At 37.4% G+C, this 22,484-nt stretch overlaps 1 protein-coding gene across 2 annotated transcripts in view; it reads left to right on the top strand.

Moving 5' to 3' along the window:
• LOC136839446 (uncharacterized) overlaps window positions 1-22,484 on the top strand; it is a 552,172-nt gene that overhangs the window by 471,287 nt on the left and 58,401 nt on the right. For both annotated transcript variants that reach the window (XM_067105502.1, XM_067105503.1), the window contains exon 3: window positions 19,150-19,300. In XM_067105502.1, the coding sequence (XP_066961603.1) occupies window positions 19,150-19,300 (151 nt within the window). The remainder of the gene's footprint in view (window positions 1-19,149; window positions 19,301-22,484) is intronic.

The raw sequence follows: 22,484 nt of genomic DNA, 5'->3' as shown, positions 1-22,484 counted from the left end.
AAAGCAAAGAAAATAAATTGCTTGGTTTTATTTTTCAAGGGAAGAAGAAATTCATTAAGCATCCTTGAGCTCATTAGTTGAAGGAAGGGATGAACAAAGGTAAGCGGAGAGAGAGAGAGAGAGAGAGAGAGAGAAAATTTGCTTTTAATAATTTCTGTATTAAGGAGTGAAAGGGGGACTATGTATACACATGGAGACATGAAAACAAGCCTTAGGCAAAAATGACAATCTCGAGTGAAGGGAGTGAAAAGAAACTAAGATAATGAACAGCGAATTCGTGGATTAATTTCCTTTGGGGAGAGAAGCAGAAAAAGAGAGAGAGAGAGGAAAAAGCGTCATGACATATGAAAGTCCTATTTCGTGTGGTAGTAGAATATTTCCAAAAGAAAAGAGAGAGAGAGAGAGAGAGAGAGAGAGAGAGAGAGAGAGAGAGAGAGAGAGAGAGAGAGAGAGAGAGAGAATGAATTGCTTTATTGCTTGAGGCGTAACGGGAAAGGGAAGAGAAGTTGGAAGAAATCAATTAATTGTCCCGCATTGTTCAGCGTCGCTCAAATATAGGGAGAACGAGGACCGTCCACGTATCCCCCTTCTCTCCGTCACCTGGGTCCTCGCTATTGGCAACTGGCGTGCTTGCTAGTTTTGTGGAATTTTCGGGAGAATAAGCTTTCAGAGGGGTTTCTATAAATGATGATATGTACGTGTTTACGTAAGTCAGTATATTTTTCATGTCCTTGGTGTGAATTTTAATTTATTTTTTTAATGACGTCAGTGCGGACATAATGCTATTTTTATTTCTTGCATATGAACATCCCTCACGTGTACGCTTGTACGACTGCTCATGCAATGGTTAATCTTTGCATTCCTGTATGTATGTATGATGTATGTATAAATGTGCGTATATATATATATATAGTATATATATATATATATATATATATATATATATATATATATATATATATATATATATATACAGTATATAAAGTTTATATATATATATATATATATATATATATATATATATATATATATATATATATATATATATATATGTGTGTGTGTGTGTGTGTGTGTGTAATGTGTACTCGTGTATATATATATATATATATATATATATATATATATATGTGTGTGTGTGTGTGTGTGTGTGTGTGTGTGTGTGTGTGTGTGTGTGTGTGTGTGTGTGTGTAGTACTTAATCATCCTTATAAATAATTTGTTTTTTACTGACATCTTAAATTACAGCAGGAAACATTTTAAGTTACCCTCTTTATTGTTTCTCTCTACATAGTTTTATGTGAATCCCAAACTTTGGTGGTATAGGATACGGCCATAAAACTGTATGTAATTTTATCGACGCCCATTTTGTCCTAATGGATTTATTGGGGGCCGTGCCGTTAATATCATAACATAGGCCAACAAATTTATGCGTACATATATATATATGTGTGTGCGTGTGCCCGTGTGTAAACTAGTGATTACCCGGAATTTTACGAGAGTTGCAGCAATGGCAAGCTCGGATAGGACTGTAAATCATAACTACACTATAATCAGCTCTTTGTCCGCAATGACATAATGGACATTTGCACACGATTCAATATGTGCTGGACGGGAAAAGCTGATTCAGTATGCGTGTGGCCACACCAGGAACGAATGGGAATCATAGAGGGCCTTCGGGTGGGTATGAGCTCCTCCCCCCCCTCCCCCCTTCGTAAGTCCTTTTGGTCGTATTAGTTATATTTCATTAGGTAATGGAAAATTGGATCCCGAGTTTCTGCGTTCGGTATATGACGCTCAAGGGAAGGACAAGTTCGTGTATACGTGTACATAAACGCGCATTATTGCTAATAATATTAAATAGGTATTTTTATTATAACCGTGCACATTTTTCAAAGCGTTTTTGAACTTACATATGCGCCTATACAATCTCCCTTTCAGTTTTTATGACTGGAAAATCAGATATTAAAATGTGATGGCTCCTTGGGAGGCCACTGTCCGTATTAACATATCGTCATAAGAAATTAATTGTATCCCGTGGAGGCTGTACTTTCTGCGCGACTGTACATCGATATTTGGAATTTTAATCACTTTCACAAATCCTCTTTCTTACTCTTACTTAATAAGAAAGGTTTCCCAAAATAAACATTGCCACGAATAACTGGTATCTCGTGTCAACAACTGAACTGGAAACATTACAAGAGAACTAAACTCTATAAATGGAAGTAACCCAAATAAACATTCTCTCTCTCTCTCTCTCTCTCTCTCTCTCTCTCTCTCTCTCTCTCTCTCTCTCTCTCTCTCTCTCTCTCAGCGAATAAAGAAGCATTTGGCGTGTCTGCTACTAAAGTTTGCTATTGGAGTGTCATAATTCATCACTGTTTGACTCAAACTTTTTCCAGCATAGTGTCCATCATTTAGTGAGAGAGAAATATCCTCTGGGAAAGTAATTCTTTTTATTTGTAACTTTTTCCCTCGTCAATGGTAAAAGATGGATGACGAAAAATATTAATTGCACGACGGGTGAAAAGATAACGAGTTTTTTTTATTTCGCTTCTGTTTATGTTTGTATGTGACGGTTGAGAGGAAAGAAAAAGTTTATTACGACTTGGTTGATGGTAATGGCGATAGTGATGGGAGACGAGGAAAAATGTAAGAGGGACATCCCCCCCCCCCTTATTCTCATCCTTGGAAGAAAGAATGGATAAGAAGGGGAGGTGTAGAAAGGAATCGTAGAGTAGGAGACAGTCGTTTTTCTTGGTTGAGTTTTTTCTAAATCTTTGATTTTTATTTTTTTAGGTATCCTCCTTTCACATCATACTTTGTGCATGTATGTTTGTGTGTTTTTTAAGCATTTTTATATATCATGTGTTAAGGCAAAGGCAGAAACTTTGACGAAACCTGTTAGAACACATATAACATTAAAAAAAAAAAAAACGTGATGTCACCCCGAAGGAACCGATGAACTATCACCTTATCGTAAGAAAATAAGTTGAAATTGGGAAAGAAAACAAATGAAATTCCACGGATTTTAGGGAAAAGGGGAAAATAGTCACCAAGTGAACGCAATGTGCAAGACAATAGACTGACTTGGTTCCCGTACTTCTCTGAGAGCATGAGGAAGAGAAGGACGCTTTTTGGGGCTCAAAATGTTTTTGCCCTCAAACTGTGTAAAATGCAGTTATTTTGAGCCTGAACCCGGAATTGCAGCATATTGAAATTTGCTTGGTTCTGCCTTTCGGCTCAGCGAGATAGTGATCAAGATTGCTGCAGGACCTTCCTGGGTTTATAGAAAGATGTATTGGTAGAACCGACACCTACGGTCGTAGACAGGACGAATGTCCTACGATTTAACCTTGTTACTCAAGTTTACAAATGAAGCATTCGAGAGACATCATCAGGAGACCCTACAGTGGTTGGGAAAATGAAAGCTTAGGAATCAAATGGTTAAAAAGAACATTTAAAGTAGTCTCTCCTGTTTTATGATATTTGTCCCATCCATTAAGTTACATGAGAATCAAAGACGAAGGTTAACGCTGAACGTGTCTTAATACCAGTGGGAGCAGAAAAGGGATCTTTCCTAGATAGTGAACCCCCCCCCCCATGGTTTTAACCCGGTATGTACCCACCTTTGCAGCGTGTTTAGCACAAGCCCGTTGGGGATTACCGTAAAACAAACAAAAGACTGTAAATATCATAAAGATAACGACCTCCAAGAAATATTAGTCCTAGATAACGACCCCAGAAAACCCTTGAGGGTCACTATTTAGGAAAGGTCCGCTGAAAAGTCACTTTAGAACCAAAAGACAGTGAACTGCCTTTTGATTCTGACATGGTGAAAGTAGGATACAAGTCTTTAAAAAAAAAAAAAAAAAAAAAAAAAAAAAAAAAAAAAAAAAAACAGGCGATGTGACGTTTATATTCTAAGGTAGATCAATCGGTGGGTCCTTTAGCGCAGAGTCCTACCCCATGTTGCTGCTGCGAAGTGCGTGTGTTATTTGAATCCATTCTGCACGTGACAGATTTCCCAAGATTTTCTTGATCTCAGCAGCCACAGTCTGAACTCATCCATTCAACATTATGCAGGAGGTGACGCATGCGTTTGATTCATCATCAGACCAGAAATACTCACAGCCTCTAGTTTCCTTCTAGAAAAGGATTTATATTATACTTACGAACTGAAGCGTTAATGCCTTTTTATAGACTGTCTTCGTGATCTTAGAAATCTTCATGGCTACGGTGATATATCGCAAAGCCGGTGACGTAATATATTTGCGATATTCGTGCAAGAGGCATAACCTCACGGAAGTGATTTGAATAATGTATGGAGATTTTTGTTCCATTGGGTGGTACTTTACTCGAATTCCCGTTACTGAAGCCCGGGGGCATTTTAATTTGCGTTGAAGTATGCAAATAGAATTTACATATGTGTACGTTCATAACCGTATTATGCGGGAGCATTTCGAAAGGACGGTAAGAAAGTGGCCATGTTCGGTTTAGGATGAGGAAAGTGGCGAATGGCTCTTACTGTATCGTGTGTTGAGATAAGAGTAATTGGACGGGCAGAATGTAATGGATGACCCACAGTCCGTGGCCACCATCCGGTTACAACAAACACTATGCTTTGGAAACCGCTAATGGCCTTTTTTATTTTATTATTTATTTATTTCTTTTTTTTTGGGGGGTCCTTTTTTCAAGGACGCATTCTACCGCAATGAAGAAGCACTTATGCTGAAATGATTTCGTTTCCTTGTAATGTAGCAACACTACCCAAGACAATCTCTCTCTCTCTCTCTCTCTCTCTCTCTCTCTCTCTCTCTCCTCTCTCTCTCTCTCTCTCTCTCTCTCAGACGCCTTTGCTCTTAAATATATAGTTTTATAACCATTATTGTTCAGAATACATACATACATATATAGAGTATATATATATATATATATATATATATATATATATATATATATATATATATATATATATATATATATATATTTCTAACAAGCGTTACTAAGCCTTTCCAAACTTTGCTGTCTCCCTTTTTATTCTGGAGAAACCTTAATGGCAATAGACAAATGAATAAGAACTGGCCTGATGGATCACTCGTCTCGTTTCTTTTTTTCCTTTCTTTGGTAACCCTCAAGAGCCTTCCATACCGTTTTTTTTCCCGCGAAAGTTTCTCGGATTCTCTTTGGTTTTTATTCTCGCCTCTATTTTTTTTTGCCCTCATCGATGACGGTCTGTGTACATTGTTTTGTAGTTCTTTCAGTTGTAGCAGTAACAGCAGCAGTAGTCTCGTGCTTTTTCAGTGTAAATATTACAGTTTGATTATCATAGTGCTTTTGCTTTCCTTGGGTTGTGGACGATGAAACATTGGTTTTCATGGTATCTAAAATTCTGCGTGGCAGGAGCATTTATTATTAAATTGTACTTTGAAATGAGCAAGGATGACTTCCGCGGTGGCCAGAGTTGAACATCGTTTGGCGTCGAATCAGTTTCGTCAGTATGATTTCTTCCTCGTTACAGGGGCATATTTTTCCATTTTTTTCACAGTGGTGCCAAGCTTGGTTGGTAATTAAGGAGGTAATGCTTCGCTGACATTGGTGTTCCTTTTTTATCATTAATTCCTTCTTTTGTAAATGTCTCTTCTCACGGAACACTTTATATGTTAAACTTCCTTAGTGATTGCGCTATCCTAATCTTTTGTTTGTGGTCTCATATTAGATAAAGAAACGGCCTGCCTCCGGGATATTTGTTAAGCTTATTTCACGTTTCCTTTAAAGTAAAAAGGAAACTAATTAATGTTCTTGGCTACCCTGATTTTATGGCACTGTGAATTCTTTTTTCTTATCTGTTTGTATATTGACTAATTTACTTGATCTCACTCACACATATATGTGTGTATGCATGCATGTATGTATGTTGTATGTATGTATGTGTGCGTGTGTACGTACGTGCATGAGTTTCTCCACATTCTAGCTTTACATTCTGATTTAACGATAAATTGAACATTCATTATTTATACCTTAATGACTTGTTGATACTTCCTTAATTATTTAAAATTTTTAATTTGTGCTACAGCTGCCTTAAAAGAGCCCTCGGAACACCTATGAAAGTTTCTTTGCCCCCTTCCCTCTCTCTCTCTCTCTCTCTCTCTCTCTCTCTCTCTCTCTCTCTCTCTCTCTCTCTCTCTCTCTCTCCATTGAATACATTGCTCATCCTGCTGGACATTATTCTGGTTTAACAACTGTAGCAGTGACATATTGCTTGCTTTTTATAGCTATTCCGTCATTTGCTTTGTTCTTTCAGTATTTAACAATAAAGATGATTATTTACCCTTTTTTAATCTTTTTTGTATTTGAAATAATTTTTTTAATGTATTTGAATTTATTTTTTTTTTATTAAAGGTGAAGGCAAATAAGAGAAAAAAAATGCGCGCGCGCGCGAGAGAGAGAGAGAGAGAGAGAGAGAGAGAGAGAGAGAGAGAGAGAGAGAGAGAGAGAGAGAGAGAGAGGGGGTTGGACGGGTGAGTGGCGGCGGGTTAGATCTAATGACTGAAATAAGAAAAAAGAAAGGGAAAAAAAAAGTGTTGGGAACCCGCGGTATGTCGTAGACTTGGCAGAGAGAGAGAGAGAGAGAGAGAGAGAGAGAGAGAGAGAGACTAATGGTTGGTAGGGGTAGTGTTGAAGGCTAGCAAAAACATAGGGTCGAGTCTTGTCTTATGATTATACTTCTGGAAAGGTGGTGAGAAAGATTTCTCTTGATAGATATTCTAGAGTTAGAAGAAATCGGCCTCACTGGCTTCTTATCTTTCCTTATTACTTTCGATGTATTTTTTTTTCTTTTTTTTTTTTTGCCTGAAAGCTTTCACTTCTCAAATTTATTTTCGGGTTTGGGATGATAATAATTTTAATATTATTATTATTATTATTATTATTATTATTATTATTATTATTATTATTATTATTATTATTATTATTATGTTAAAAAATTAAACAAATGTTTGCCTGCCCCTCCCTTTTTGATTGCCGATTGTTTGTAAACCCTTGGGGACCTTTTTCCTAACTGGTCGACACAGCCTCTACCATTGTTGATGATGATGGTGACGATTTTAGAGCGTCTAAAGCAATATAATTACGCATGTAATTACGCTGTTCCTACTTATATAATTTGGAATTATGCTGACAATTCGCATTAGTCTATAATTTACTGAATGATCGCTTTCTCAGATGTTAATAGCTGCTGAAGGAGCAAAGTGGTTTCGAAATGATGTGTTACCATCTACGTATTTTATATGAATCATGTACTGAAAAAATTACACTTCCCACAGTCGCCGTAGAATATGGATACCTAGCATTAGTCAAGGGCTGTTGTCCTTGTAGAAAAAGTGTTAACTCAAGGGTTAAGAGTATTATGGGGAAATGGGACTTTAGGGCTTGTTTCACTGAATATAAAACGGAGCTTTAGATTGCAGAGAAGCCTGGTTGCATTCCTGACTCCCCTGGGAGAAGCCTTCCACTTCTCTATCAGTGAAAGTTCTGGAAACTTCCAGTCTCAAAGTAAATGCAATTACCCTTCTCGACGACATCCTCTCCTTCCAGTCCCTGGACGGTCTTCTGGAAGGCAATATAGAGAGGAGAAACGATGGACTCTTGTTTTTGTATCGACTTTTATCCAGGTCTTGAAATAATCTAATTTGAGCTCCCGGCGCCGCTTTGTCCTACCCAGACCTATTCGGCTGTAATGATTTAAAATGAAATGCTTGCCCAGTGTGTTGGACATGCTCTTGTCATTTGGCATTGGTTTCCTGCATATGACGCCAGTTGGGGACAGTCGTCATTATTATTATTATTATATTATTAGTAGTAGTAGTATTATTAAAGCAAAATTAAATTAAGTGTTACTTTTGGAACTGAATTATTACTTTTTTGTTTTGAATCATACATTTTGAAAGAAAGTTAAACGATTAAGAAATGGCCAAAAAAAGGCTCTTTCCTGGAGATACAAGAGAGGATACTTCGGGATATGCGCTGTTATTCAAGTTAGTGGAGCTTTATTTTGTATCCACGGTTCTGAACTTCTTTCGCTTTCGCGCTCGTGAGAGCGATTGTGTTCTACGTTGTATATACTAAAAGCTGTTTTCTGCTGGTTCTCTGTCGTGTTGATGTTTTACACTTACTATTACTACTAAAAATTTAAAGTCCTATTTGAAATGGTAACTGTAATGAATGTATTGCAAAATTCCTGCCACTAATCAGAGTTGGTGTACAAGGTTTTTTATTTTATATTCTGTTTGTTACCTCATTAGAAGAATCACATTTTTGCCAATAAACAGTGCTATCGGTTAGGTGGTGTTTACTGCCGATGAGATAGCGCTTCATATTGGATAAATAATGTAATTGAATAAATACATTTCTGTCGTATGGATAGTGATACCAGATAGCTTGTGATTGCTATCACCTAGATAATGAATGATATCGGGTAAATAGTTGGCTGATATCGATAAATATTGATGATCATCGGATTGTCAGTACTTGATATGAGGAGTGATTTTTATTGCCAGGTAACAGTGATTGCCTTTAGATGTACACCTAATGCAATATCAGGTAGATGTGTATTGGCTTCGTTTAAATAATGATTGCCGTCGAACAGGCAATCATTGACAATTAAGTTGATGGCGATTGTATGCGAACTGGTAATGATTGTCACGAAGCATATATTAATAGAGGCCGGGAACCTACAGCATCAATAGCCTGGGAAAACACTATTTAAGAGCAACTTGTAAGAGACGCAGCTCTCCCTTGGGTCATCACCTTAAAGAGCTCGTTACAACAACTTAGCAGCTGTCGTTAGAACTTGGGGATTAGCCATTCATCCTTGTAACTTTGCCATCCCTCCCCAAGGATTCTTTTATTCTCATCTTGAAATCCCCCTAGAAATTTCACATGGGGAGATACACTGTGGAGGGATGTTCCTCTCTCTCTCTCTCTCTCTCTCTCTCTCTCTCTCTCTCTCTCTATATATATATATATATATATATATATATATATATATATATATATATATATATATATATATATATATATATATATATATTTTTAATCAGTGAAACTGGAGATTTTATAGATTTATGTCGATCAGTTTTTTCCTGGTTAAGTGATTTTTGGTTGTGATTTTAATTAATGGTCACTTTTGTAATACTATTGACATATTTTACTGATAAATCTTTTGGATTCAATCAGGATAATGTATATTAAATGGGTATTTGCCGTTGTTCCCAGTTTTATGGAAAAGATGAAAAATTGAATGTAGTTTTATTAAAAGGCTTTAGAATTTTTTCGACTCCCATTCGATCAGCTATTATAGAAACACAATTTCAGTAATGCAAGTACAATGATGATTTCATAACTCTCTCTCTCTCTCTCTCTCTCTCTCTCTCTCTCTCTCTCTCTCTCTCTCTCTCTCTCTCTGTGTGTGTGTGTGTGTTTGCGTGACCGTAGAAAAAAGGTTGGCAGTGCTTGAAAATGTTTGTTTAGATGCTGATACAGCTGCAGCTTGAGCACGGAACCTCGCCTGTGCTTAAGATGAAAAAGATATTCAGGTTGCTTGGTTTTGCGTCAGCTTTTTGGCAACGGGAGATGCACGCAAAGGAAATATATTGTTGTGTTTAACCTCGTTACTTTATGTAGCTTCAGTCTCTCTCTCTCTCTCTCTCTCTCTCTCTCTCTCTCTCTCTCTCTCTCTCTCTCTCTCTCTCTCGTGTGTTTGTTGACCCCTTTACACAACCAATTTCCTCCTGTCAGTTCATTCATGAATGCCGCCACGTTAGTAAGCCTTAGGTAATTAATGGTGCTTCCCATGACAAATCGAGTGACGCTACACGGAGAGAGAGAGAGAGAGAGAGAGAGAGAGAGAGAGAGAGAGAGAGATTGGTGTGGAAGGATATAAGCATCATAATGATAACATACACTATATATATGTATATAAAGTTACTTAATTGCAAGTTAACTTAGGAAATAAAACATTAAGGCCTTTGCTTTAAACCGCCGACGCCTTTACAATACGTTTTGCTGACAAGACTTTGATCTGACGCGGTAATTTCAGAGATTTGCCTCCTTTTTCTTCAAAATTATATATGTAATTTTAAACTTTGAATTTAAATATAAATAAAATAATTTTGTGATGAATTATTGACCTCTTGCGTTGACTTCATTCCATATGTATCAGTTTCCAAGGCTTCTGAATACACATGTTCAAGACTGGTTATGTTCCAGTGTTTATACATATCTGCAGTAGGCCTACTTCTGCCAAACGTTTCGTGAAATTTTGTTCATACAGTTTCAGTCCATCTTCGTCTGTACGCTTTGTCGATAATTTGATTTGGATGCATCTTCTATATATGTATAGGGATGCAACGGACGGCTAATGTACATAATGTAATATGTATTTGCATATACTATGACGTCTTTACAGGTAACCATTATCGTAAATATTGTTTGTAAACATTTTGCGAGCCGTGTTTGTTAAAGTATGCAAACAATCTGCCTTCAAACTGAGGGTAGTTTCCGTTTTTCATTGGTGCTGGAAAACAACGAATGAAATTTATGGTTTCGGTCGTGTTGGCAGGCATTAATTTAGCCCGCAAGTGACTAATCTCTCAGTTACTCTCGTCAAAGAGTCAACAGCGTCCATTATTAAATATGTTTCGCCATTTATAATTTTACATGAAAAGCCTACCGAATAGTAGGCGCTACCGAAAATTTGTTATGGTTTGAAATCACGGAATGATAATAATAGTTATAGTAATAATGATAATAACAATAGAAGAAGGGACAGGCATTTCTGATGATGAAGGAAAAGCGTAATTAGTAACGCGGGACTTTTAATTACATATTTTTTGCAAAAAGCTACTAACTCGTTTAAGCTTGCAACTTAGTTCTGAGTTAACGAACTGCATCTACGTAACGTAATTCAACATCTGATGGTTGGTGGTGCCCTTTAGCAAGCCGCAGGTTCAAGGAATGTCAAAACTTGTCCAGGATAATAACGGCGCACATCAAAAACGATTTTTTTCAAGGCTAGAGTGCACAAGAGAGAGGGAGAGAGGTACGCCGTTATTGGCGACATGGCAGCTGCCGTAAATGTGAACAAAAGGTAATTATGAATTTGACAGAAAAGGAGGAAGAGCGAGAAGGTTCTCTAGACCGGCTCCTTCCAATTATGTGGAGGAGGGGAGGGTAATATTAGGAGGAGGAGGTCGGATTATGGCTTGACAAATGGCACTGCCACTCGCTCCTCAACCGGAGGGCAATTGCCTCCAGTTCCAAATACTGCCGAGGAAGATGCCATTGCCATACGGCACCAAGGGCGGAGGAAAGGAAATTGTGAGTTGATTACAAGGGAAGGGGAGAACGACGTCATTTTGCCGTCGTTGTCATTCATTTTTTATTGCAGGAGATGCTGTATGTTGCACATTATTTTGCTTTCCATTCAGGAACTTCTGTCTAGAATATATATTGCATTTCGTCATTAGCGCAGTATCTGTAGATGAAATGAACATAGAAAATCTTAATCTGTAGTTATGGCAAGCATTTCCAAAAGGCAGGTTTCAACTTTAAATTAAACACCGCAGCTTGTATTGTTTACTTGGTTTTTGCTGTCATTTGTGTTGGTGTGTTTTGTAATATTTGTCAGAATGAGACTTGCTCTGACCTGCATACAGTTTAAGACATGAGGTACGAACTTCCGTTCCTTGTCAGCTGAAACGTGAGTAACTCATGGAAAGCTTGAAATATATTTGGCTTTGAATATTTCTGGATTGATTTTGATAATAACATTTGCATCTGCGCCAAGGTTCAGTCACTTGCGACATATTTACTTATAAAGAACCTGAGACACATCGGAGGGATGAAAAACTCAGTTTTATACAGTATCTGTTAGTATTATTGGTCAAGAATTGCAAGTATGTTCATTAGATATCTTTAGAATAGTTTAAAATCATTCAGTTATGTATTTTATTTTATCTAATAGGTGAGCAAGCGTTCTTCATTTGATACTAATGTGAAATGAAAGAGAAACTGATAGTTCCAACATTTATCGCTGAAATTGTAAGGGGATCCATGAAAGCTGCTGTGTGTGTATACATATAACAGAGAGAGAGAGAGAGAGAGAGAGAGAGAGAGAGAGAGCAAACGCACATTCATTCAGACATTGCAAGCGGGCGTTACTGGGTTTCAGTAAGGCAGTCACTCATTTCGTATCCTCATTGATTGCATCCTCTTGCATTTGCTACTTAAGACATTTGAGAATCGGTACTCCATGAAGAAACGTTGTTATTGCTAGAGGGTCTCTCTGTTCCTTGAATTCCTTTTTGGATGTTGAAGATTTATTTTTTTCAGTTACCGATTTGAAATGTTTTAAAACTGTAGACAACTTTCAGTATTGCTGTATATTTTGATTTCCTCCGTGTCTTTTGTTTTCTGCAAGGCTGTGGATTTTTTCCCTTGCGCCGGGGCTTCATCCTGGCAGTGACTGCCGTTGGGATTTTTTAATCTATTCCTTCTAAAGGGAAACAACTTACAGCTTACAAGATTTTCTTCTGATTCATCCATTCAGCTGATGTTTGTTATTAATATGGTTTGCCTTTTTATATGTAATATTTTTTTGTATTACGATGTTTACTCAGTCTGAAGAAGCAGTTGGCAATGTAATCAGAGTTATTCGTTTTTACACTAATTTGGATTTAATTTTGAACTGAATTGCACAGGGTACGTCATGATATTCTTACGATGGAAATGTCAGTTAATTTTCAATTTTTTTTTTTTATTGAGCTCGTATGCTAGTCTTCTCCCCGTCAAGTTTTCCAATTAAGAGAAATGCACTTGGTGATAGATAATTATTTACTGTATATCAAGCGTTGTGGATTGCCATCAATCATCCCTCTAGGCAAAACTGCAGTACCGAAGTTTTGTGTGACCTGGCAATTATTATATTTCCCCTCTTAATAGTTGCTCATCGTGGCTTCACAATTTGCGACACCTTGTCTAGGAACCTCGCTTTCCACTCAATTGAGTCACCACAGATGTGTCTTTGTCTTTTCCACTTATTGAGATTTATTTTTAGCTCAGATGTCAGATTACTTCATAATTCTGTGCCAGTCAGCGAGATGGTGCTCAGCGAATGAGTTTGCGGAAGCGCATTTTGTGTGCCTGATATCTAAAATGACATCTTAGCATGGACCGAGCAGTCAGATTATCTTCAGAATTTGTTGTCAGTTTTATAGAATTATCAAAGTTGTCCCATGGTTTGTGTTGTTCAGTTGAGCTTTATTCAGTAATCAAACAAACCATACAAAATGTGGAAGGCGGCAATCTTACAAACATAAACCTAGCGTGCACCTCGCAGCCACGGTTCCCACTTGTGCAGATTGTACCTTCCAAGCGCGGTGTCATCGCCACATCCCAACACCATACAGTATTTGCATTTAAAACTGAGTAAAATCCTCTCATAGCTTATTTAGTTGAAATAAATACCTAGCCGCCATTAACATTTGAATCTTCGTTTTGGCTCAGTTATACCTTGTGTGCAAAGTGACTTGCGTATAGATTAGATATATACTCCTCTGCTTGCTTGCTTATTGACTCTCAGAAATGCCGACCTTTTACTCGCGCATAAAGCTACGGAAAGGCTCACCCTCGCCTTGCATGGAAATTGACGCCGTTGCATATTCACACTGATGCTCACTTGTGCGTGCGTGCGAGCAAGTTACGCGCACACACGTTGTACGCACACATGACTTGAATGACGGGAAAGCATTAATCAACCTCGGGGGGCATTGAACAAATTCTACTGGACGTTTCTCGATCGTTTTGCAACGGAGTGAATTGGTATGTGCTATACTTTTTACATTTTATTTTTTCCGAACGGGAAAACGCGAACGTTTATTTGTTCGTCGGTCTGTCAGTTTCTGTCTGTATGGCTTCTTTTAAACATCTGTGCCGTGATTTCAGTTTTTAGGTTTCCGTGTTGGAAGGGATATAGTTTTATCCTAATGGGACTTTACCATAAAGTTTTGCTTGTTGTTAATATTAACGATTGATAATAATGATAGTAGTATTGACGATTGATGATAATAATATTAGTAATGATAATAGTATTTTTCAAGCAGCTAGTCGTTCTTTCAGCGAAGTAAAAAGTGTTGACTTAGGTCAGCACTGTACTTGGATTGTTGACCAAACAAGACCCTTGAGATCAGAGGGTGGCAGGCGTGCGTTGCCAGCCTCTTCCGATAAGCACTTTCCGAAAGCAAGAAGGCTAACACCTGGTGCCGCCCTTCTAAGGGGAGAAGGTGTATGGAGGAAAATACGCATGCAAACACAGACAACCACATCATGTTCAGTATTTAATTGTACTTCAAATGCAAACAGCACACATAAAAGGAAGCGGACTAGAAATAAACATTGTATCTTACAATAGATGTCGCGGATATAATTGAATACAGAGTCTATGTACCATGGCTTGTCTATAAATTGAAATTTATGGACTGAAACAATTTTTCGAAATAGAAGCCGATTGCAGGTAACCAGAGCAGAGATGTATTTCACCCGGGGGATTTGATGACATTCATGAGTCTCCATATTGATTGTATGACCATTAAATAGGGCCAGGTGTAGTTCTCTCTCTCTCTCTCTCTCTCTCTCTCTCTCTCTCTCTCTCTCTCTCTCTCTCTCTCTCTCTCTGTCAGTATATGAATGCATGTTTGAAAGAGAGTATAAAGAACCGATGTATATTCTTACACATATCTTCACTCTTCTTATACACGCATTTGCGAATATTTATCATAAATAAATCACCTCCGTCTGCGAGCATGCTTATAAATAAATTCGCTCTCACTCTTTCAACAAGCTTCCCTCAGAATATAACGGTGACAGTATGTCGTCCCTTGACGTTCAGGCTCTCACTTGATTTGACTTGGTTTGTGGTCTTGTTTTGATTGGTCTGTGATATCCTTCGCTGCCTTCCCGAACCAGCAGCTATTGACGGCTGTAATTGGATGCCGTGCCGTTGACAACTAGTTTAGTGTCTGCGCCTTCATTGAAGGTGGTTGCCTTTCATTGGCAAGTCTACATTTTGTTGGTTGCATATGGTTGCGTTCCTTGAGTGTCTTCATTTCCTCTTGTTTAGCTCCTTTTTATGTGGCGCCACTTTATTTTAATTAAGTCCTCTAAGTTAAGAGCCTTATTTCTTATTGGAAGGTCAAAACTTTGTGCAAAGGAACCTCTGACACGGTTTGAGGAATGCTTAGTTTTGTAGCCTCTGTTTGTTGTTGATTTCAAAGGTTAGAGCTTCCTTTCATGCCAAGAATGATTGTTTTTTTAACTGAAGATTTCTCATGGTACTTTAATATACATATTAACGATTAGGAATTATTGTTGGTACAGTATAGTGGTTATTTAAACTGTCATTGTAAGTCAGTGTCACATAAGTAATTTAGAGTCCTACGTCTCTTCGATCGCTGTCCGTAGAATGGCGGAGGAGGTGGGGCTAATCCTATAAATTATTTCGTGCAATGAGGTAAGAAATACAAGTTAAAAAGTCTTCATCGATGGTTCCAACTCTTGGACTTGACAGCTTTAGACAGTATTTAAAAAATTAGCGTTGATAAGCATTACTTTAATTTTTTAACACCATTTCCCTGTTTACTCTTTATAATCGCCTTCTTGTGGGCCCACGGTATGTTGTACTGAGCTGCTTTTCTGCCATTACCTCGTTCAAAAATATATGATTTCTTTTTTTCTCTCAGTTGTTCCCCTACATTACCGTCATAAAAAAAATACGAAAAAGGAAAAGAGACGTCATCACAAATCACCTCTAAGGCACTTAGCCCCCATAGCCATTCACTAATAGTCACTGCTAACAGCTACTAGAAGCAGTATTCACAGCGCCGCTATTAACTCCGTAGTCATTTTTTTTTTTCGTAAAGATCCCACCTCCTCTCCCCCCATTTATAGGGTTAAGAATAAGCTTCTGTCTCCCCCTCACCCTCCTGCTCTGCAGAGTCTAGCAATTTCTTACTTTTGTATCTCTCTCTCTCTCTCTCTCTCTCTCTCTCTCTCTCTCTCTCTCTCTCTCTCCCCTTGTGGTTGTATCCCTTATATTATTTCCTGTAGATTTTTTTTCACATTTGCCCCGCACGTAGTTACCCAAGCGTTTTGCTGTGTGCGTCTTCCTCCTCCCCCTCCCCCTCCCCCTTTCCCTCGTAGTTGATAGAAGACTTGGTGGGTAGGTGAAAGGGGCGGGGGACTCCATTGCCTGTAATAGTGGCTTAGCGTGTTCCTCTAGTATTTGGTCACTCCGATTTATGGAGGGAGATCCGCCCCCTCGTAAGGCCACGTCGTACAGAGTGCGGCATATACCTCGAACGAGGCATAACCTTTTCTACTCATAATTTCATTCTTTCGTGTGTGACCCTTGTGTGTATATATATATATATATATATATATATATATATATATATATATATATATATATATATATATATATATATATATATATATATATATATATATGTATTTACACATATACACGTGATATGTCAAAACTACATTTAAACACATTGCACACACACACACACACACACATATATATATATATATATATATATTATATATGTGTGTGTTTGTGTGCAGTGGTTTTAAACTATTCGTAGGTGGAAATTGTGTATGAAATGTTTTCACCCCCAGTGTCATATATATGTAGAACGTTTGTGGTCAGAGACAAAAAACGCACTGCTATTCAAATTCATGGGCGAGTACTGAAAACATTGCTTAGCCCTGTAGAGAAATGGCTTCCTTTTGTGGAGTGATGAAAGCTCTTTTTGTTCTGGGAGGGTCCATGTGGCAAACGTGTGTACGGAAAGGTTTGGTGAAAGGTGGGGACATGCCTTTGCCCATGTGAATTTCATTACAGGAGTTGAAAATCAACGAAATTGCGCCTTGGGAGTTTCTTAAGTAGCCCCCTGTCAGAGTTGTTAACTACTCTTTGCTCCTTAATTAAATGGTCTTTTGTCTTATCTCCGTAATTGTCCCTGAGAATTGAGGTTAACTTTAGCGACTTTATAGCATTTGGATGCTAGGCTGGGAGTCTGCATTTTAAGGAATATTTATTTGCTAATCGATATTCTAGAAAACAGTACAAGAAACATTTATATGTCGATTTTTCGGTAACTATTATTTGGAGTTTGTTGGTATTGTAACCTTTTTGTACCTTGAAATGATTATCTTTTGACTGACTATTTAAGATATTTTCGGAGCTCATCAGCTTTCATTTTTGCTGCGACTTCAGGGAAGGTTTCGGATAAACATTTTGTGCGCGTGCGTGCGTGTGTGTGTGTGTGTGTGTGTGTGTGTGTGTGGAGTGTGTGGTGGTGTGTTGTGGAGGGGGGGGGAATGCTCCTCCTTCGTAACAGGAAAATATAGTCGTATCAACCGCAGCCTTATTTTCATCCAAAACTGCATTGTCATTTTTATTGGTTATGGATAGGTGTGATGATGACTCTCTCTAGTCTGTGTAAGTCAATAGTCATCAGCATTCTGTCTGATAGTAAAGCAAAATCTGACTGCTTTTTCTTGAGATTGCTTTCTTCACCAGTGTGTAGGGGTCTTATTACAATGGCCAAAGTTCAAAATAGAGAGAACGTAATCATAAAGAATTCCGCACTACTTAACCAACTAATATAAATTAGAAAAACAAAAACAAATATTCGTGGTACTATAAAATTGAAAGTATCAGCATTCGTTAATATTAAAGAATTCTAGAAAGTGCTAAGTCATAGTGTGTAACCTTTTCATCTGCCCTACATAATTTTAATAAATCTAGTAAGTTAAATTGTTTGATATTGGTTATTTTTTCTCGGTTATTATAAACACTGGTTTCTAGATCCAGAGACCCGCTTATTTATATATTTTAATACGTTTTCATAGTAGGAAATAATGTATAAAACCCTAATATGTCGAGTTAGTAATTATAAAATGATTACGTTAACCTTATTTTTTATCAATGGTTTTCAAAAACGCTCCGAAATCTTATATTGTTTTGTAGTGTTAGCCCTTTTGCTTCTTCAGTCCTCATTGTTGTGAAGTGTATGTGCGTTTGTGAACGACAAGGACGGTTAAGTCTAGGCTTACCCTCTCACCGCAGCAGCGCGCTGGTTCCATGATTAGATGGACAAGATATCCGAAACACGTCGCATAAGTTATCCTTTTCTATGATTGGATGGATATTTATGAGGTCACTGACTGGGACTCATTGCAGTGCACTGATTGGTCGACGGTTTATGACGTGACAGTTATTGCCCCACCCACAATGCTCAATTGTCAGTGGAATTGTATTGATGTTCAGTTCAGGAATACCGGACTGATAATACTTGTCAAGTGTTAGAGCCTTACTTGATAGGTTTTACTGAATAACCGATAAAATATGTTCGTTTAGGGTTAACATCTGGTTATATATATATATATATATATATATATATATATATATATATATATATATATATATATATATATATATATATATATACTATGTATATATATACAATATATATATATATATATATATATATATATATATATATATATATATATATATATATAAATTTTTATAAGTGTGGTGTTCAGTGTTAAAAACGTACAGACTCTTGAAGTGCAGTGGTGCAGAATTTGTATTTCATGTATGGTTGATATATTTTAAATTGCAAGTATTCATTGCTTATTGATATCAACTATTTAACGTACTTCGATATACTCGTACAGTACAGTGAACTTCTATAGTAGTAGACGGTACACTCATGTTAACTTGTAGTTGTTAATGAAGATTTTAAAGAATGGAAACCCCACAGGCTTTGTTAAAAAAAAAAATAAATAAAATTAGCGCAAAGAAAAAACTTGAATAAAATGCTGATGAAAGTTGCGAAAAATCAACAAAATAAAAAAATGTGCCACTCTGAAGTGATCTAAATGTAGACTATATATGACTGGTACTTGCATTGAGCCAATATTTGTATAAGTATAAACTTGACAGTTGTCTGGATCAAGTTACAACTGCAGGCAGATGTGTTTTTTTACGTTACCTAACAGTGTTTCGATCTGTCTTTTACAGGAAAATGCGAATTTCCAGCCGAGTGGGTTGGCTCGTGGTTCCGCTCAGGCCAGGGCCATCAGGAACCCATCGTCATCACCCGCACCAGCATCTCGGATACGGGCGACTGCATAGAGAAAGGGGTCGCTGCCAGATATCTCGTCTATGAGGAGTAAGTGTGGTGGCTTTTCGTATCCCTCAGACTTTTTATTTCTCCTCTGATACTGCTGCTCTATTTGTTATGCTTTATACTTCAGTATATCTGTTCAGTGTGTAGTATATAAGGTGAAAATGAGGTGTCTTCATATCATTAAGTATCATATCCCACCGCCTGCGCACTTGTTTTAATGTCCAAGGAAAGGACGTTCGTCTCACAGTTAGTTCTCAGAATTTAAACGGTTTTGTCAAATTTTTTTATGTGAAGGTCTAATGTTTGCAAAATCATGTTTTCGTGAAATCACCCCATTTTCTTACCTCCAGATCCGTCCTTCACTCACAGTCATCATTGCTACTGTCCTTTCGACTTCTAGAGATATTTTGCATTCATTTTAATAAAGGGAGTTTCTTTGGATCTTTAGATAGTGTAAAAAAATCCCCATAGAAATCATAATAGTTTTTTGGGTAGTATGTTTTGAGGAGTTTAGTTCAGACACCTCTCATTAGAATTTTATTTCGTAAAAAAATAAAATGTATGTAGTCATAAATGTTGACAAACTGAGTATGATTTTATTACAAGCATTCTGATATATATAGTTTTCATCAAAGCAGAAGATTGAAGTGTTATATTGACAAACAATTATTCAGTTTGAACTGTCAGGTATTATTGTTATAGAAACATTTTTTTCTAAGAAGCAATTTTGGACTCTGCGGCCTTCCTCTTGAAGTAACGGATTAATAATTTATCTTATCGACTAACGTCAGAGCACCAAATTCATCATCGACGTTACCATTAAAATATACGTAACTTGTACGTACGAATCTTACATATAAACCTTTAATCTTCTGTCAGCCATGGGTGGTGTTTTTACGGCATCTTGAAGCATTTTGTCACCAGACTTTGCACAACTTCGTTAATGTTGGCGGCAGAACAGAAGTCGCACAAGTTCGTTATTGTGGTGTCACGCAAGCATGGGCGAGCTCAGTTTTGCCTTCAGCAGCGGCTACGAAGTTTGACAACAATATGTTGTAAAAAGACAGAGAACGTGCTTGGGGTACACCCCCTTAAAAATTCTGATAACTAAATCTCTAACATTAGGTATTCTTCTGTTCGGGAGCCTATTCATTTGAGGTGACATCTAAGTAAATGCCGCAAGTATCTCATGACATCCAAAGCAGTGAGGTATTGATCGACATATTTGGTAAAATTAGGAGCTAAAGCGAAGCTTGCTGATTAATTCAGCGTAAGTGGCCCATGCCTGCTCTTGTTTGCTGCTGATTAGCTGAGATTACCCGTCTGGAAAGTTTATTTTTCAAGTGAAAATAAATCCTCTTTCAGATGACGATCTTAAACTTTAAGAGAAGTTAGAATAACCTTTACCTAAATTGGCTGACAGTTTCTGTTAGTCTCCAAATTCATTAGTATTTCATCGCGCTCTTTTACAGATAGTTCGTTTTCGGACGGGATGGGTGGTTGAAATACAGAGGAGATAGTTTCCCAGGTTTTGTGAAGTACCCTAGAAGAAAAGATTAAGAGAGGCTCCCTACCATCTCTTAAGACTTACTATTTGTTTTTCTAGTCATTCTCAGATTTTATTTGAGACATACTTTCTTTGTTCAGTTGCAAGGCTTTGTGGTGATATTGTGAACTTGGATGTCTTCAATATCAGCTGGAACGAGGCACGTGCTGCTGCTAGAGTCAAGCATGATAGACGTATCTTCTCAGCTGAGGTTAACATCTGGATTGAAATAGCTGGTTAAATAGATTAAGGCATACAGAGAAAGCTAGAAGACTTGTATTAATCGCTTCATGTTTATTAATGCTCATATCTACATATTTAGTTTCAGATCTTACCACAGATCCCGTGTTGTTTCCTCTTAGGGCCTCAATGCCTTGGTTAAGAATCGTAATTCACTTGATTTATTTATCAATCCTCACTTACTTGGTGTCACTGCACCATAGGTCTCGTGAGGTTACTGGCAAGAGGCCTGTGTGTTGAGACTTATTTAAACCTCCCCCCCCCTTTTTTTTCCTGAAGCCGAATACGTTTCGAGTTATTGAAAATATTTAGAGGAAAATAATGTATCACAAATTATGTAGTATTCAGCAATGTATGTGTAAGGAAGTGAAGAAAAATCCTAAATATAATATCCATACTTTTTGGAATACCCCAGTTCTCATATTTCGTCCGAAATGGTAACGTCATGCAAAAGAAATTCTTGTCGAAGTTGATTCGGTTTGAAAACAAAGAACTGTCAAGAGGAAATGTCTTTACAAACAACAAGAGTTCTAAACGACGAAATGGTAAAAAAAAATGTTTAAAACAACCCCCGGAAAAAGAATTTGTATTGAAAGCCAGTTTTGTCAAGGGGAAATTGGTTTAGAAAACAAGTTGTGAGAGAAGATTTTTTCTTTCAAAAAAAAAAATTCAGTTAGAGAATCGTTTGATAAGAAGGCACCTATTCAAAATAATGTTGTTCTTTGGGGGAAAATAGAGGTAAAGCTGTAAGTGAAAACATGGCCCTTTTATCGATTCCCTTTTCCATTGCTTCAGGAGAAACGGTAGTGTGAAGGAATTCATGTGACACGATGAACTACCCTAAAGCATATAAAGCTTGGAAGTGTATTATTTATGTTGTTATCATTTTCAGAATTCAAAACAGGCTTAAAAGGTAGATAGCTTGCCAAACAAACTTCCAGAGAATAGCATGCACATGTGTGAAAATGAAAAAAGTAGAGTGAAGAGAATAAGTACATAGAAAATAGATAAAGCAAATCAATAAATAAATGGCAGCACTCAGAGAAATACAAACACAAAAAGTATGTTAAATCAGAAAACTATGGTACTGGTGCATAGACTTTAATGTGTATTAATACTGTCGCAAACGTAAGTGTATCACCAGTAGTAACTGCCATGATGACCGTGCCGTAGTTTTACAGCTGAGGAAACCATAAATCTCTGGTTCTGGGCAGCATGACATCAAGTCACCGTCTCTGAATGAGAACTTAGACGTTCGTCCAAGGGAATGGCACAGAACGGTCGGTTGATTGTGGCTAAAGGAATGTCACAGGGCACTTGGTTGACTGGTTTCGACAGTTATCACAGAGCGGTTCGTTGAAATAGGTTAAACCTAATGCCAGCACTGGCCCTTGCCCAAAGGCGGTCTTTATGATTGGTAAGTTATTAAAGGGAGTAGTA

The sequence above is a fragment of the Macrobrachium rosenbergii genome, chromosome 6, assembly GCF_040412425.1.
Source record: "Macrobrachium rosenbergii isolate ZJJX-2024 chromosome 6, ASM4041242v1, whole genome shotgun sequence".
NCBI classification, from domain to species: Eukaryota; Metazoa; Arthropoda; class Malacostraca; order Decapoda; family Palaemonidae; genus Macrobrachium; species Macrobrachium rosenbergii.
This window is presented reverse-complemented; position numbering and strand designations above follow the sequence as displayed.